At 31.4% G+C, this 18,411-nt stretch overlaps 1 protein-coding gene across 1 annotated transcript; it reads right to left on the bottom strand.

Moving 5' to 3' along the window:
- Positions 1 to 2,025: 2,025 nt before the first annotated feature.
- Positions 2,026 to 16,064, bottom strand: LOC143069617 (homeobox protein unc-42-like). The gene is made up of 4 exons (XM_076244340.1): positions 15,905 to 16,064; positions 13,619 to 13,875; positions 3,437 to 3,739; positions 2,026 to 3,114 (listed from the first exon to the last, which is right to left on the bottom strand). Exons 1-4 carry the CDS (start codon positions 16,020 to 16,022, stop codon positions 3,016 to 3,018), a joined length of 777 nt encoding a protein of 258 aa, XP_076100455.1. The 5' UTR covers positions 16,023 to 16,064; the 3' UTR covers positions 2,026 to 3,015.
- Between the last annotated feature and the right edge of the window lie 2,347 nt (positions 16,065 to 18,411).

The following is an 18,411-nucleotide window of genomic DNA, read 5'->3' as shown; positions in this document are numbered from 1 at the left end:
CTTATTTTCATCTTGTATTTATCACCAAGATATGCAGCAGAAAACAAAGGGATAGTCAAACTCATAACTCGATTGATTGATTGATTGTTGGTTGCTTAACGTCCAGTGGCAAATATTTCATGCATATTCAGGACGACTCATAACTCGAAAGTGGACTGACAATGTCATGGCAACAATTGACAACAAATAAAACAGTCCTCTGAACACAACTTATCAAAATTAAGCAACTAAGCATCAGGAATTCTAGCCAAAAAAAAAACCAGAGATGATCTCAATGGCTTTAGTAGGTAAGCAGATTCTGCTCCATGTGTGGCAACTGTCATGTTAATGAATGTTAGAACAAACACAGTCTATTTTGGTAGGTCACATTATAAAAGAGACTATAGATATAAAAAAAAAGATGTGGTATGATTGCCAATGAGATGACTCTCCAGAAGAGACCAAAATGTTACAGAAATTAACAGCTATAGGTCACTAGTCCTTCAACAATGGACAAAACCCATAGGTTTATCTAGGCATTTAGGGAACATGGTGAGATAATCTAACAATGGGACTGCCAAACCTATAAAGCTAAATCTAAATGATGAATAAAACAGACAATAACAAAAACTATGATAAGCACATCAAAAAGGCAGTCCCCATCGAGTGAAAAAACAACAACATCTATAGCACAAAACACCCTTCAACAACAAACAAATGTCTAGACAAAATCAACCAATCAATCAATCAATATAGACAATATGTAAAGCTGCATATTGATCTAAAAAAGATCAGAATATGGAAAAAATATAACAGATCAAATTAAAGTTGAAGAGCATTGAGGACCGAAATTCCTACAAGTTTTGCCAAATACAGCTAAGACAGTCTATTCCTGAGACAGAAAGCACACCAATACAATCCTGCATTTATGTGTTTTATTTTACATTAAAACGTTTGGTTTGTTCTACTGTGGATACCAATCAACCATTTTACCTGATTTCAAAGAACACATAACAGATCCATCGAATTGCAGAGAACACATATAAATGTATGCCATTGAGTTGCAAAGAATAGCCAAGAGCACAATTAAGGTATTTCTAGCCATTTTATTGACTTGCTTTGAACATCAATTATTCATTTTGTCAACTTGCAAAGGACCAAAAAACCAAAGAACACCTTTTAATCGTTTTATGGAGTTTCCAAAGCACCATTTAACCATTTTATCAACTTTTAAAGAACATACAAATTAACCATTTTATCGACTATCAAGGATCCGAAAATCAGCTGGTGTATCAACTTACAATAAACACCAATTAGCCATTGTATTGGCTTGCGATGTGCATCAATTTGACATTTGACCAACTAGCAAAGACTTGTAAAGTGCAACAATCAACCGTTCTATCGACTTTCAAGAAACTAAAAACATCAATTATTTTATATTTTTTTATCGACTTGCAAAAACACCAATTTGCCATTTAGTTAACATGTCAAGAATACAATTAAGCCATTTAATTGAATAGTAATAACCACCAAACATCAAAAAAACGATTTGCATTTTTTCAACCGCTATTTCGACTTGTAAAGAACACCAATCTACTGTTTTTGCCAATTTGCAAAGAGGACCAATAAACTATTTCATTGATCTGCAAACAATGCACCCTGTTAATGCCTTTCAACATGAACACCAATTGACTATTTTGTTTTATCGACTTCCAAAGAATACAAATTAGACATTTTATCGACTTCCAAAGAATACAAATTAGACATTTTATCGACTTCCAAAGAACACCAAATATTTATTGCATCTTGATATTAGTTGATACCTTTAGTGCAAACACCAACTATTTATTAATGACAACCACTTTCTTAAAGGCTTTAGAATTGTACAGAGAATGTGGTAGGTTTAGTTAATCTTGATATGTTTTGTCTATTATGTAAACATCCTTTTCCATATAATTGTTCATTAACCATGAAACCAAAAACATATTTATATTTTTTTTTTTCAATTCTATCCTATTGTTGGCTAAATGAAACAAATAATTTGAGTCTTTTCACATTTTTTTATTATGTTGTGCAGACTGCACCACAACAGTAATACTGAGTTTGGTTTTACCAATAGCTGAAATATAAATATCAATATTTACAATAATTTATATATACAATATCCGTTAATATGGCACAACGCCATTTTCACCAGCGTCATATGGCAAAATGGTGTTCATTTATAAACAACATGCAGAAACTGTCTCCCTTATTGGCCGTTTCATAATCTAATGCATCCTGGGTAATATTTTCAAAAGCGTACACCAAAGCGTTTTGATTGGTTTAAAACGTTATAAACAATGGAAATTCAACCAATGACGTAACGTTATTTTCACTTTGGGGTACGAACAATGAAATTACCCATGATGCTTTAGATTCTGAAACGGCTAATTATTCAAAACATTCTGTGGATTTACTTCTTCTGTAAACATAAATTTACTTAATATCTATTTTTTCGAAGTTGCTTTCAAAAAGCTTCTGCAAATTTCACTGCTTCAAGTTTAAAGCCTGTAGTTTGCATCTATACAAAAATCCAAGGAAATCTGCATCAATTTAGAAAATGTTTCAAATTTTTTTTTGATTTTAACCAAAGAATAAGTTTAAATAAACATACTCTTGAAGTTAAGAGTGTCAAATAAATAAAAGATTCTATCTTATGTTCTATTTGGAATTTCTTGGTTTTCCTTTCCAAAATATGACAAAGTAGGTTTCTAGGTGTGAGTCCTTGGCTATGGATTATTTCTCGGCAGATGACTGCTTAAAAAGAGATTGGACAGTGATCTCAGAATACAAAGATAACAGTACTTCCAATGCAGGATTTTCCAAATCGATTTGAATATCTTACAGATATTGATGAATCTATATAATTAAGATAAATCTTCCAGACTAGACGATAATCATGTTCCTTTCATAGTTATAATGTCAGCACTTTTGATGATGATGAAGCAATGGTTGCCCTCCTTAATGGTCCATTTTTCCTGATTCTGACTCTAGTCATGCTTGGTACTGTAGGACAGGATTTGATAAGTGGTGGCTGTTGTTCATGCGCAGTGCGGTCAAACTTTTGTTATACCAATCATCTTCGTGGTTGTCCTGGAAAATAATCAAAAGTAAATATGAGAATTTTCTCACAGGCATATCCTAGTTAGATCAAGGATTTGTATAGAAATCCTTGGTTAGATATATATAAAAAAAAAGTCGGGTACATTCTCTATCTCGGATTTCATCTTATATATTTGCATATTTTGATCAATTTCTTCAAACTCTTTGCATGACTAAAATTCTTAATGTAAATGAATTTATCGATTTTAAGCTCGAAAATTTGTCTATCATTATTTACATAACAAATTAGACGAAAGAAATACCATTATAACTCAAAGAGTTATAAATCTTGAATATATGAGACTAAACTTACCAAACTATAGTCTGAAGCCATTGGGAATTGTTGAACTTGTCTTGGCATACTGGCCATGTTAGAAGTAGCCATACTGGACATCCCTGAAAACTGAGCCATTGAAGGGTACGATGAGTTCATCTGTGGATATCTCGCCATAGAATTCATATTGGTGTGTGGCGAGTAAGCAGCATAGGGTCGAGACGTAGTAGGATACAAGTTCCTCATCATTCCGTTGCAGGCAGGGTTCATTACTGGAGACAGAGACTTGGCGAGTTGTTTTTCATGTTTTCTGTATTTTGCTCTTCTGTTTTGGAACCAAACCTGTAAAAAAAGAAATGCAATAATTAAAAAAACATACATTGGTTGAATTTTGCTAAACGTCCAATGGCACACTAAAATAACCACGGTTGTTTGTGATAAAAAATAAACTTATAAGGAAAAGTTGTCGAGTACATACTAAGACTGAAAACCTTTTACCAATGCAGCAGGAATGGGGAAAGATCTGATTCTAAAATATTTCATCCAAATATGCACCATGTGAAAGTATGAGAGAACACTCAACTAAACTGCTTAAATGCTATTGTTCCTTCAAATTAATACATTTTATGAATTTGACAGTGCCACTATACGCCACCCACCCCACCCATACCCCCCCCCCCAAAAAAAAAAAACCCCGTCTTCTATATCAAATATTCACAACTGCAATCAGGTTTACTAGTATCGTTTAACTGTTTGTACGTTATCAACTTTCACCGATATTTAATTCAGTAGAACCTTTCAATAAATTTCACAACTAATTTCATTTTGGAAAACTATCTTTTTTATCTATATAACAATTTTGAATTAGCATTTTCTTGTATTTTTGTTTTTCAAATCGTCGTTAAATTGTTGTCATCTTCGTTCGTTTCATATATTTTATCACCCATTAAGAGTAATGCTTACTTTTATTTAATAACCTAACTGTAACAAATGGATGCTTTTAATGTTCACTGACCGAATGAAATAATTTCTTTTTCGACAAAATATTTGTAAAATAATAAAATGGAAGTCCTCTTTCGGTGCGTTCAAGTATGGGCTGGGTAGTCTTGATTGTGAATATGTAATTGAAATTAAATAGGTCCTGATGAGTCGAGTGGGCAAACACTCTTACAACATCTAATGAAGCAAGAATGTTCCTTGTCAATTACTCCGCACAAAATCCAAGTAGCATTTTAATCGAAGAAGCGGAATTGATTACAATTAGTACCGGCATCTAGCACGAACAACTCGTCACCGATCAATGCATTAAACATTGGTATAAAATTGAAAGAATTTGGTTCTCTATTCTACATGCAAGATGAGGCCGTTTCAGTGATCGCATGAGCACAAACAAAGTCTTTGTAGTGACATAATAGTGCTCGCCTGATCGAAGAAAATCTACCAAAAGAGATGCCATTTTGTGTTCATCAGCATAGTCCGCGGTCTTATAATTTAATAAGGTTTAAAATGCGTCTTGAATAAAGAATGCGAATTTGAGGACAGCAATTAGAGTGTCTTTGTGTTGACTATCGTGATGACAATCCAACAGTTTCCGATACCAATAGAAAATGTCTATACTCTCTTCTCCACTGTCAATTTGAAATTCAGTCGAAAGTTTTTGAATAATTTTCGCTCATTCATAAAATCCGTTGAGATAATTGAATTTGATTTTTTTGAATTTTGTTTTTATGAAAGCTAGACAACACATTTTAAAGTACTGATTTGCGCTTAAAAACGTAGGAAGAAAAGTATATTTGTGTTACAAAAAGATATATTTGATATCATGTATCTTTTATTAAATATGGAGATGTTTTCTCTTGTGACCGGTCATTTCTATTAACAGAAAAATATATATTGAGACGACACCTTACAACAAAAAGACGAAAATAAAGTGTATTTGTGACTGTCTTGCAGAATTTATCTTTTCTTGCTTAATTGCGGTTAGGAATTAGACATAAAGGTAAAACCCTGAATTCTCTCTACAAAATAATTTGTAACAATGTGGCCACATCTTCTTAATAAATAGTATTTTTCTAGATTGAAAAATAAAGAAAATAATGCCATGCTGTGAATGTAACACACAACCACTGGACGTATCAAGTGAATAAAGGCAACGGAGTATTCAAGGTGTGCAAGCATTGTTTTAATTCAATTGAAATGAGTTCCCTTTTTATGTACACAATCTTTAGTAAAGATCTGATTTGAGCCTGGCATGAGTCGCGCTAATAAAAAGAAAGAATGAACATGTATTTTAACAACAAAACTTCCGAAATTCTACGTTCCCTCATGGTCAAATAGGTTTAGATTAGGACGACGACACATTGCAACAACAAAAACAGATGATAATAAAGATTATGCTAAACTTTTTGGCAAAAGATCTTCTTTTCTATCTTAAAATTTTCAACGTTTTGAATAGGCATTCCGAGGCCCGGCGACAGGTAAATTAAAAAAAAAACACGTATTCATTCCTGTAAAAATCTCTCTTAAAAGAATTTGAATACATGAGCCCACATGTTCAGGATATAAAAACAGCAATTTTGCTAAAAGGGAATTACTGCTTCGATCTTAATGTAACACAAACAGCTTTGACAGTTCAAGGGACAAAAGGCAAATATATCCAGGGAATGGAAACATAGTTTTCTCCATCCCTTTTGAATATTATTAACATAACAAGTAAGAATTCTACACTTTTTTTGACAAACCAAAGACGCAAAACTATTTGATGAATATAAAATGTGAATATTTGGACACAATGGTCACTACCCTGAGAGAAGCTCGCTATATTCTCGTCTGTCCCGTGACTATACATCTTATGAATTTTTATATTAAGAGACGTGGTATAAGAGAGAATAGTCAGGAGGTTTTTAAGAGAAGTTATTCTGTCTCGTGAGAATGGTACCAGTAATCAGGATTGACATATCTTTTAATGGAGAGGTCTCTAGCATCTTTACATTCGACGCATTAGCGACAGGCAAAAATTCATCAACATCGATGTTAGAATACCATTGATCGTTCTTCACTCATTTGCTAAATTCAATTTTGATTTTCCCTTAAGCAGTGCTAAGTTTTAATGTTTTTCATGGAGGAAAATGGCAACTTCGTTACTTTGTAAGCCTAAGAAAACACACCGAAACATTGCAGTATTAGAATGGTAGTCATTTGAGCATTATAGAATTAGTTCTGATAGGTAATTAGGGTCGAGTCTTTGAAAAGTGTTCCAGAAATATTAAGCTGTGGTAAATAGGATTTTCCGTGTTGATTCAATAAACTCTGTACACGGACCATAAGGGGACATATTCAATCTTGGAAATAAAATGTAGCAAGAATTTTTTTTATTTTTTTCTATTACATAATTTTGAATACCGTGTATGCACAATAATTTTTGAATCTTCCCAATCTCATCACCCTATATAGCAATCGAATATTGTTATGCAGAAATGTGTACGATTGTTGCAAAAATGCGACGTGGTATGTTCCGCAAAAATTAACATATACATTTTAGTTTTACTATGTGTATGCAGAATTTGCGAAAGTTTATCTCGCATTCTGTCAATATTTCTACAATCATAATTCTTTAGTAAAAAAATTTCCTCAATTTACAGTATCTCATTTGTTTCAACAGTATATAAGGGGAGACTAAAGTCCTACACAATCTTACTGCTCTAAGTTGGAGGGTACTCTTTTGGTTTTGAAATACTGTAGTTTACAAAGTTAAAACAATACACTCTTATGCTATTATTCATAGCTATGAACAAAACTCGATTCGAAAAGTTAGTTGGCAAAAATTCAAAACGTTTTGCAAACACACCCCAAAAGGACATAAAGAATACGCCTTTTGTCAAGTTGCCTGAGGGTTTTACAATCTTGGGTTTATCACAAACGGAACCCAAACACTGGAGAAACATAAAAAGAAAGGTGTCAAGCCAAGTTATAGATTTTGAGGATTCTTGAAAATTAAAAAAAAATAATCTTGGAACTCTTTTAATAAAATATGTTTTAAATATTAATACAATACAACTAAATAGTTCGTATTAAATCGAGCAAATCAGAATTAATTTTTCTAATTTTATTTTCCTAAAAGCGGTGTGGCTAAATTAAGGGGCAAATGCAAAATATTGATGAGCGGCATAAAAGACTGAAAACGACATATTCATTCTCGTTTTTGTTCATTCGAAGGTTTTATGATATAATTTGTATCATCATTTATTTATATGTACACATGTATGTTAACCATTTAAAGAAATCCATGCTGTTGCTTTAATTTTTAGCGACCGTACTTTCACTGAATTAATGATTGATCATAAAATTATCAAATATATATTTCAGTCATTTTCCATAGAAACATTACAAAATTTGTGTAAGATGAAAAAGCGTTGAAATCTACTAACAACTATTTTTATTGCATTGGAGAGAAGGGACTGAAGTTACAGACACAATGCAAAAAGACTTTACATCAATTTGACATCACTACACAGTTCAAAAGATACCTTATAGTTTTCTTCAAATAATAAGGATTATATTACACCTTAAAATTGAAGAAAAAAAATTCTTCAAATTTTCGTAAATAATGTGTCCTGTTGTTCTTTTGAGGTCCCTTGGGTCATAAAGCTCTAGTAATGGTACAAAATATCCATCAAGAAAATAATTTAAAAATATTTATGAATATTTGGAAAGGCGAAATACAGTTATTTGGACATCATCCCCTTCTAATAAAATACTGAAACATTCTCACACACTACGAAACAAAAAAAGATAAGTCAGTGATTCTTTTTTCTTCTTATTATAGTCTTTTGTTGGATAACTATTGGCTTATTGACCTACTGTGAATTAATCTAACCCGTGAATCCAAAATAAAAGGCGGATTTATTTTGCCGATTTTTATTTAACCTGCGGTCTGAAAGATTGGTTTTATTTTATATACCTAGTACCTACATGAACTAGTACATTCAATATTCCCAATTATCAGATATATGACAATAGTACTTTATGATTTGTGCATACGAATGGCTGTTTTGGTTTTATCTTCATCGGGAACACTAAAAACCAAAACGTTGTAAAACAAGGATCTGTAAATGCACAAAGAGCTTTATGACCCAAGGGATCTTAAAGGAACAACAGGACACATTATTTACGAAAATTTGAAGACTTTTTTTTCAATTTTAAGGTGTAGAATATAATCTTTATTATTTAAAGAAAACTATAAGGTACCAGTTTGTGTTTGGTTTACTTTAAAGAGTAACATTTATCAAGCGAGGTCAATGGGAAGGTATGTCAGTATCTTTTGATGATGGGCAGAATAAACGAACAGGGTAGACGATACAAAAAGTAAATTCTAAAACTTTAAATATCATGAGCAAAGGAGAAGGCCCGGTAAGGGCCGATGGCGGCCTCAATTTTCAAGTTCATCTAACGAAAGATTTTAGACACTTTTTAAACTAGAAGTGTCTATTTCAAATGATTCAATTATTTTCTGTGAAAGATTTTAACTGATTAAGTCTTTAAAAACGCTCCGATTCAAGCTTAAATATGAAAAATCTATCAAATATACCAAAAATCGTCACTTTTCAGATGGTTGTTGTCAAAAATGAAAGTGGCCGCATCCGTGTTCATCCTCAACCCTTATATATATTATGTATTATCATCAAACACAACTTACATTTCAATATAATGAATGAACACAAATGCGGCCACATTCATTTAAGACGGAAACCGTCTAAAATTTAACTAAAATGCTAAAATTGGGAAGATTTCGGTAATTTAGCATGACTTAATGATGCTACTTCCCGATATATGTGCATTGTTTTGTCAAAAACAGCCCATATTTTTGTAGTGGAAGCATTTTACCTTCCAATAAATATCGTAACGATTACATTTTTTTCACAATTTTCTAAAACTTCTATATTTTGGGGACAAAAAGGGGTCTTACTGAACATACTCCTTTTAATGCTGAACTATATACCCATTGGAATAGTTTTGTTTTCAAGTTCAGATTAAATTATGTACAAGATATGGGTCAATAAGACAGCAACCCAATGACATATCAAACATAGAGACCAAAACACAGTCCTCAACTAAAACGTCTCAGTAAAATATGACAATCTCCAAATGATTTCAAGTCTACAAAAGCTGAGTAAATTTAGCTAAGAAACTATGAGAGATGTTGCATCTATACAAGGTTTACTATGGAATTGAATGCATTTTTTAAAATTTATTTATTTATTTATACGAAACGAAAACAAGTTACCATCGCTTTTTGCACGAAGCTCTACTGTCTAAAAATGTGATGACCTCTTACTGGCTGCATTTCGTTTAACAGCATTGTCCTTGTATTCTTAGATTTTAAAATAAAATATACGTTCTTTGATAGTAAAACTATAAACACAAAACTTTGGCAAAACTTGTCTCGTGAGATGGAAGCCGAATCATTCAACATGTAATTTATTTTAACAGATCATGGCTGTAATAAATCTTAAAATATTTTGAAATATCAATCAATATACTGTTACAGTACATGTATATCATAGGACTGTAGTTTACTGTTATATTTTTAATTAAATTTATTCTTTTTCACTCAAAAACATAATTGTGTTCACGAAGTAAAAGAGCTATGCGAAAATAGTGACAAGTAATTAGATAGGCGGTGCTAGTAATTTTATAGAGTTGGGTCTCATCATGCTTACGGCATGGGTTGCTTTTATACTACATTGGTTGCTTCCATACGGCATGTATTTGTTTCGAAATAAAAACATATAAAGGAGTCGAATAAATCGACTTTCTTACTTGCATGATTTTTTTATTAGTTGTTAGTGGCTTTGAACTAGCTGTCAGATAACTGCGAGTACTCTCAGATCTGTTCATTGTGTCTTTTTGTGTCGGGATGTATATCGGGATGTATAAGTACCGGGCCACGTCCACTTGTATTTTTGTCTATCTGATGAGTTAAGCCTTTTTCAACTGATTTTTATAGTTCGTTCTTATGTTGTACTGTTATACCACTGTCCCAGGTTAGGGGGAGGGTTGGTATCCCGCTAACATGTTTAACCCCGCCACATTATTTATGTATGTGCCTGTCCCAATTCAGGAGCCCGTAATTCAGTGGTTGTCGTTTGTTTATGTGTAACATATTTGTTTTTCGTTCATTTTCTTTTTTTTTTACATAAATAAGGCCGTTAGTTTTCTCGTTTGAGTTGTTTTACATTGTCTTATCGGGGCCTTTTATAGCTCACTATGCGGTATGGGCTTTGCTTATTGTTGAAGGCCGTACGGTGACCTATAGTTCTTAACTGATGCCTGTGTCATTTTGGTCTTTTGTGGATAGTTGTCTCATTGGCAATCATACCACGTCTTCTTTTTTATATTTCAGTAAAAAATGTCCACCTCGGTTTGAATTGAACAAAAGATAACAAAAATCAAATATAACTAAAGAGAACCATTGACGAGGCTCCTGTCTTGAAACAGGAATATGAATATATGATGGAATTTAATTAGTATTTGCAGTACTCTTGGCATTGCTTCTCGATAATGATGTGGTACACCGAATAATCCACGATTAAATTCAGTTCAAATTAAAAGTATTAGAATTTAGGGCAGTCATGATGGTATTCCGAGATTTTGGAACGCAAAGTGAAACGAACGCGAATGATTGGTTTAGATTTTTAATTAAGTTGGCAAATTTGGACGGAAAATGCAATTAATCTGTTACACTTTTCGTTTATAAGAAGACTATTTTATGCATCTTTAATAGTGTTGAAATGTCTCTCTTTGTACAAATACAGATTTGTATGGCGTTCATCATCACTGAACTAGTATATATTTGTTTAGGGGCCAGCTGAAGGACGCCTCCGGGTGCGGGAATTTCTCGCTGCATTGAAGACCTGTTGGTGACCTTCTGCTGTTGTTTTTTTTCTATGGTCGGGTTGTTGTCTCTTTGGCACATTCCCCATTTCCATTCTCAATTTTATTGTTGATATTTTTAAATTCTTTACTTTAAAATGGGAGATAACTCAGTTGATAATAAGCTATAAAAATATATCTAATTTGTCATGTAGCAAGACAACTAGTATGTTGACCACATTTCATCAGAGCTATCTTCTAAAATTGTATTTTGAAATTATACCATTAACTCTTCTTTCTATAGTCACATAAAACAGCTTTTCACGGTTATACACTATACAAAATTTAAGAACTCGTCAGAGCCTGGAACTCGAGAAACTACTTGGGGAATTTAACTTTTTGCTTTATTTTACTTTTATGTTTTAAAATAATTAAACACAATTTGAAAAAAAGAATCTGTCTAATACGTTTAAACTTTTTATCACATATATTTGCGAATAATAATTAAAAAAACAACCATTGTAATAATTAAAATTGTTATAAAAAGAACACCATCAGATAACCTTAATTAGGATAAATAAATAAATTTTAACATTTATGAAAGGATGCTGTTAACTCTCTCTTGGTTCTGCTGCTTAAGACTATGGCGACAGTTTGTACGAATCTTTCATTGACATTGAAAACAAGGAGACATATGGACATTTCATGTTTAAAACTACAAGCATTTTCTGTTTTCTTTTGAGGAATTCTAACGGACTTGTTCAAGTGAATATAATGATTCCAATAGTTCAGTTTAGTGTATTTAGTCGGTGCCCCCCGCGGCGACATTGCTATCGCTAATATTCCATCTGTTCCTTAAATCTCTAAATTGAATTGATAATTTGCACGGAGGGCATATTTTTCTTTCCTTTTCTCTTTTTTTTTAAATCATTGCATGCATCCATTATCTTTTTTTTTTTTACTTATTTCGAATTAATAATTTGCATCGAGGGCATGCATTCTTTAAAAATCAACCGTATGCATCAACTATCCTTTTAATAATTATTTCGAATTGGTAATTACATTGAGGGCATATTTCCGATTTTTTTTTTCTCTCTTCCTTTCATTTTTGAAATCATCGCGAGTATCAACCAACTTTTACTTATTTTGAATTGTTAATTGGAATAAAGGGCATGCTGTTTTGTCTTCCTTTCTTTTTAAAATCATTACGTGTATTTACTATCTTTTACTTATTACTAACGTCGAATTGTCAATTTGCATTGAGAGCATATTTTCTTCCTCCTTTTCTTCCTTCTTTTTAAATCCGCATCCATACAATACATTTTTACTTATTTCGAATTGTTAATTTGCAACAAGGGCAGACTTAGTTTGCATTAAAAGACATTTTTCTTTTTTTCTCTTCAGTTCTTTTTGAGATCATCGCGAGCGTCCACTCTATCTTTTTACTTATTTCCAATTGTTAATTTGCTTGTATCATCCTTTTCCCCCTTCTCTTCCTTCTTTTTAAAATCGGCATATATATCCACTATATTTTTCTCATTTCAAATATAATTTCCAATAAAAGTACTTTTTTAAAACCACAATTTACGGCTATTTTTTTTTTTTATCAATTTAAACAGATCACGGGGCCATGCGTATTTGTTTTTTATTAATTATTTTTAACATTTATCTCAATATCATTTGGTATTATATTTTCTTTATTTTCATAACTATATAAAATTATATTTTATATACATTTAAGATTTTACAAAATTAACAGTCAACAAACACCTCACGCATCGTTATAAGTTAACTGGTTGATCTAAAAACCCTTCCCGTGCTTAAATTTCATTCCAAATATTTCAACTGCGAACATTTATATTATATGCGAATATTATATTTTATGAAATTCTTTCTTTAGTGAAGCAAACTTTTATAAAATTATTCCGGCTTAACTAAACAAATAAATAAAAACTGCATTATTATTTTCTTATATATAAAAAATCGTCAGCAAGTACAAATATATTTGCCCACAGTATTTTCAAATGAAACTGTTGTTTTCTATATATATATATATATATATATATATATATATAAAAATGATCCCAATAACTATATAAGCAGAGTTTTAAAAGTGTGTTTTACTTCACGAAAATAAAAAAAAATCCGTTTCAGAAACTTGAGACGGCAAAAACCTACCGACGTGGTAAAGCAGTTTTGTAATTCTATTTGATTCGACAATTTCATCTGCTGGGTTCCATTCCGCATTAACAAAACAAAAAAAATCCAAATACCCAAAATAATAAGAAAAATAAGCAGATAATCAAATATTCAAATAAACAAACAAACAAACAAACAAACAAAACTAACCTGTATCCTGGCTTCATTTAATTTAGTAATCCTAGCTAGTTCTTCCCGGCAATATATATCTGGGTAGTGACTTTTGGCAAAAGCAGATTCTAATTCTTGTAGTTGTTCTTGTGTAAATGTTGTCCGATGTCTCCTCCGCGCGGGGGTCGGGCAGGAACTAGGGTTGTGACTCCCACTACCAGATCCTCCGCTCAACAGGGAACTTGAGCCGCCATTGCCAGGCTCAGGTTTTATCTTTTTGAAAGCTCCTTCTTGTACTGTAAATACAATATTATATATATTTACATGTAATAATGAAAAAAATATATATTTATTACATATCAACAGGCAATAATGAATTCTACATCATATAAGATGTATTGTACATTTTTGTTTCGATCGTTTTCCTCTGAAAAAAAGCTTATTTTTTTTACCGTAAAAATCTGAATCCATTGCATAGTACTCCATATTTCAAAAGTTAAAAGAAACTTTTTTTATATATATATATAAAAACACCCCCGTGTAGATGAAAAATTAAAGAAAAACAAATCAGTGGTCAATATCGGTAGTCAAACAATGATGTTTATACGTAACTTATATTTTATCAATTATTTACAGAATCACATGTTAACAAGAAGGTGTCAACAGATGGTCAACTCCGGCCACATCTCCGGACAATTTCATTTTAACGCCAGGTATAACAACAATTCCGAATTTCTGTTCGACACCTACTTTTGCCACCTTTGACGTTTCAGAAAGCTTGTTAAAAGATTGCTATTTTCTTATCGTCTATATTTACACACATTTTAGAACCAACACGCGAACAAAAATTTCAATCCGAATTATCGCCTTTTTAATCGTTTAGAGTCACGAAATTAGTTTTTTGTTCAAGAAAGGGTACGAGCGTATAGTTGGAAATATATGATATGTATAAGAACTTCATATAAAATTTCATTTAAAATTGAAACAATAAGAAAAAATAAACTTTTTTTCAGAAAATTCTTTTTTCTTTTCTTTCTTTAAATCTGTTTTGTATTTGCGGATGAATTGATATTCAAGATGCAAAAAACAGTATTTTCGAATTAGATATACTATAATTAAATATCAGTAATAAGACAATGCCCTTTTCCATTGAATTGGTGATGCTGAAAGTGCTTCAAATAGAATTATTTTTTGTTTCTTTTCTTTTCTTGAAATCATCAAAGAGAATTTGACTAGTATCTTACCATTTATTTTTTACAAATCCTTGAGTTTTACTTTTTGCAAATTAAGATTTTTTACTTTTAAATACCCAAACAAAAAATTGCTTCCAAAAAAGAGTTAAAACGATTTAACAATTTTATTTAATTCCAGATATATTTCAACTAGAAGTTTGTAGGCAAAGAAAAACATATCGTTTTCATGTAATCCCAAAACAATTGTTGAAAATACAAATTCTATAGATTTGCATTTAAGTTCTATTTATCCTTAAAACGATGCTGAAAATTTTTAGGGAGAGAAAAACTTATCTTTTTCATTTTATTCCAAAACAATTCTTGAAAATACAGGATCCTTAAGATTTGCATTTAAATTCTATCTGTCCTTGAAAACGATGCTGAAATATTTTTAACATAAAGAAGCAAGGAAACTTAAACTAATAGTTAAAAGTTTACGAAATTGTATCTTTGCTAATTAGTTAACATCTTCGAATATCATCATACATGTTTTGGTAATCGTACGGATGTAAACTGAAAACAAATATCATTAGAACTTTTTGACTAATAATTCTTACCATATATGTAATCCCGTATTGTTTATGATCACTTCTATATGATTGCCTCTGCGTTGCATAAAATAAAAACGTTCTCCCTTTATATTAGGTTTAAGACTGGAGTAATTTAATAGAAACATCCTTTAATCATATATATTAACTTTATTGCCGCAGACATAACAAATGAAATTTTCCCGGAGTACAAAATTTCGTTACCAGAAAACAAAATTACGCTTGGTGTAAATTACCTGGAGTTGATAGAATCATTATCAATAGTAAATTAGTACAATTGTATTTAGCGTTGGTAACATTATTTCATATTCCATACGTGTCGAAGATAAATAGGAATAATATATTTAGTTATTTACGACCATTGTAAACAAAATAGAATTATTGTCCGTATGTAATAACATTTCCGATCCCTTTACATTCCCCTACCTTGATAAATTAATAAATTTTATTCCAATTCTTCAATTATTGGGTAATTGGAAATGAGATTAATTAATAAAATGAATTATTCGTCGTAATAAATTGAATTTTGTGAATTAGAGACCTACCGGTAGTTTCCGTTAAGTTTCTAGCGCTGCTGTCGAGATTGTATAAAGCTGCAAAATCATCCACTTTTCTTTTTTCAACTCTTTCTTCGCTAACTGAAATCCTATTTTCATCAGCCATTTTTTATCGGAATAAAAGGAAAAAGATATGCCCGATTCTAAGAAAAATTAAAACTCTATAATGAGATTTACTTTTCGTTTACATTTATATCAAAGCCAAAAGAAGTTTTCGGAATTTTCTTAACCAATCAAAAGTGTTTTTGATTGGTATTATCTTAAGTTATTTCTACCATATGTAGTCGCGTGCCAAGACGTTCGCTGATTGGTCAAAAAGATCAATCATGCCGCGTTTAACCAAAGAACTGCTGCATATCGATAGAGAAACAGTTACAATGTTAATAAAAATAATAGTTTACGGGTTCTTTATAATGTTGTTTCGAGATTTGTCTGTTGCTTAATATTGAAATCTACCATGATTTCACTGCTAAGAATCAATGACGTACTCAGTAATAATTAATGTATCTGATGGTACTGCCAGAGCCATGGTTGTATATGTGTCTTGTATTGCAAAATAAAATGCATCACTTTTTTTTATCCTATGGATTATGTTGCTTGAATATACTTAGTCCTATAAGTGAAGTAAAATGAATAGAAAAGTCAGCATTTCATTAAGATGCTAAATTTATTTTATTTCGTTTAGACATATTCATTGTGCTTCTTCTTCGCATAATCTATATATAATTTTGCGTTTACCAAGACGATTTTTTTAAATTCGCCTTTTACGTTTTGAATATACCATAAATCTCTCTCTCTCCCTTTCTTTCTTTCTTTCTACATATAATTATAAGTTTCGTGGTGATACAGAAAGCTCCCTTTCTCTCTCTCTTTGCTTAGGTTTTTCTACTTATAATGATAAGTTTTATGGTATTGCTTAAAGCAACCTTACAAGTTACAATATTTTTACTAGTAACAATATATAACCTAAAATCTGTTCTTTAAACAAAACAGCAAGAATAAAAATGTTATACAAAATAAGAGACCAGATGGCAGTGAAGAAAGTTGCATAGATATCTCTGGTCACTCTTGTGCCCCCGGGAAGTGGACGTAATGAGCTTTCACAACTATCAATTAGGTAACTACAGAGTAATTAGCCTCGATGAGGGTCTAATGAAAGCGATGCCATGACCTTAAGGGGACAATCCTTTCTTTAATGGTCAAAAATAGAAGTTAGGGTCATCCTTAAAATTTTCAAGCAAAATTTTGTAATTTTGTATCTCTTTATATTTGTTGTTTTTAATCGTTCAAGTTTGAGAAGGAGCAATCTGTCACAAAATTTGGTAAGCGTGGTCAGTGTTATCATAAGGTGTATGTAGTATACATTTGACCTTTAACACTTTAATTAATTTAACAATGATCAAAGACACATATACCGATAAAACTACAACACCCATATGGTCTTCTATGAAAACAATGATTTTTGTAATTATTTAATAAAAGAACAATTAAAACAATTTTAAATTATGAAAATGTAGAAAAAATTTACAATTACAGTAAAATAAATTTTATTTAAGTTTATGTTCAACAATTTGAAACAAAACAATTCTACAATCCGTTATACCAACAGAGATCGTCCAAGGGTGAATGGAAAAAAAGTATATTTGAAATTGTGGGAATAAGTATAATATGTATAGTTGTAGACGTATATGTATAGTTGCCTTATTTGTATGCTGGCCTGATTTTTCAAAAGCTTAACTGTGCTGTAGGGTTGCTGTCTCATAAAGTTGACGTCACATTTCCTTTAATGATATAACCTCTTCTTTTGACACATTCTTGCATTTGTCGTTTAAGTTATTTTGAATAAAATTGCAATACAATTTCTACTTAAAGGCATAAACATGCGAATTCCAAATGCAGAGGTTAAACATGTTAAATTCAAAAGATTTTTTTTTCTTAATAATTCTGATCATTTGCATGAATGGAAACCAAAGCGGGACACATTAAAAACTGAAACAAAACAATCTTAACTGGGACAGAATGTTAAAAGTCAACAGAACCCTAAAACGCAGCAGGACTAGTCAGAATATTTCAATTACCATTTTTGTATTGTCAATTAAGCTGTATAACAGTTTATTTGTAGAAATTATAGAAATATTGCCAACTGAGTGAACAAGCTCTGCTTTATGTCAGCAAAGATCATTCAAGCAATACTCTCTTAAAATTGAATGCAAATGACAGAGAGAAAAACAAACCGAAGTTTCGAAATCAAGTTATGATAAGTATGATGAAAATCTGTGATTTGTGAAAATATCAATTTCCCCACAGTCGAACTTGTAATGATGTTCTCTGACGAAAGATAATACGATTTGTAACGTATTTGAAGAAATGAATAATTTTACAACTATTCGTAGACCGATCAATTACGGGTTAAAAAAAGTTAAAATATGTTGTCGTACATCAAGATAGTCTTTAAACTGGTTACAGGAAAAAACAACTTGTAAGAGGTTTGCACT

Source organism: Mytilus galloprovincialis, chromosome 3, assembly GCF_965363235.1.
Source record: "Mytilus galloprovincialis chromosome 3, xbMytGall1.hap1.1, whole genome shotgun sequence".
Taxonomy (NCBI): domain Eukaryota; kingdom Metazoa; phylum Mollusca; class Bivalvia; order Mytilida; family Mytilidae; genus Mytilus; species Mytilus galloprovincialis.
The sequence above is the reverse complement of the archived record's forward strand: the minus strand, read 5'-3'. Positions and strand labels throughout refer to the sequence as shown.

Excerpts from the sequence above, each read along its gene's own strand:
- LOC143069617 (XM_076244340.1), bottom strand. The coding sequence starts at position 16,022 with ATGGCTGATGAAAATAGGATTTCAGTTAGCGAAGAAAGAGTTGAAAAA. Across the intron at positions 3,740-13,618 it reads TAAATGAAGCCAGGATACAG|GTTTGGTTCCAAAACAGAAG; the intron begins GTTAGTTTTGTT and ends CTTTTTTTACAG. Across the intron at positions 3,115-3,436 it reads TGGCTTCAGACTATAGTTTG|GACAACCACGAAGATGATTG; the intron begins GTAAGTTTAGTC and ends ATTATTTTCCAG.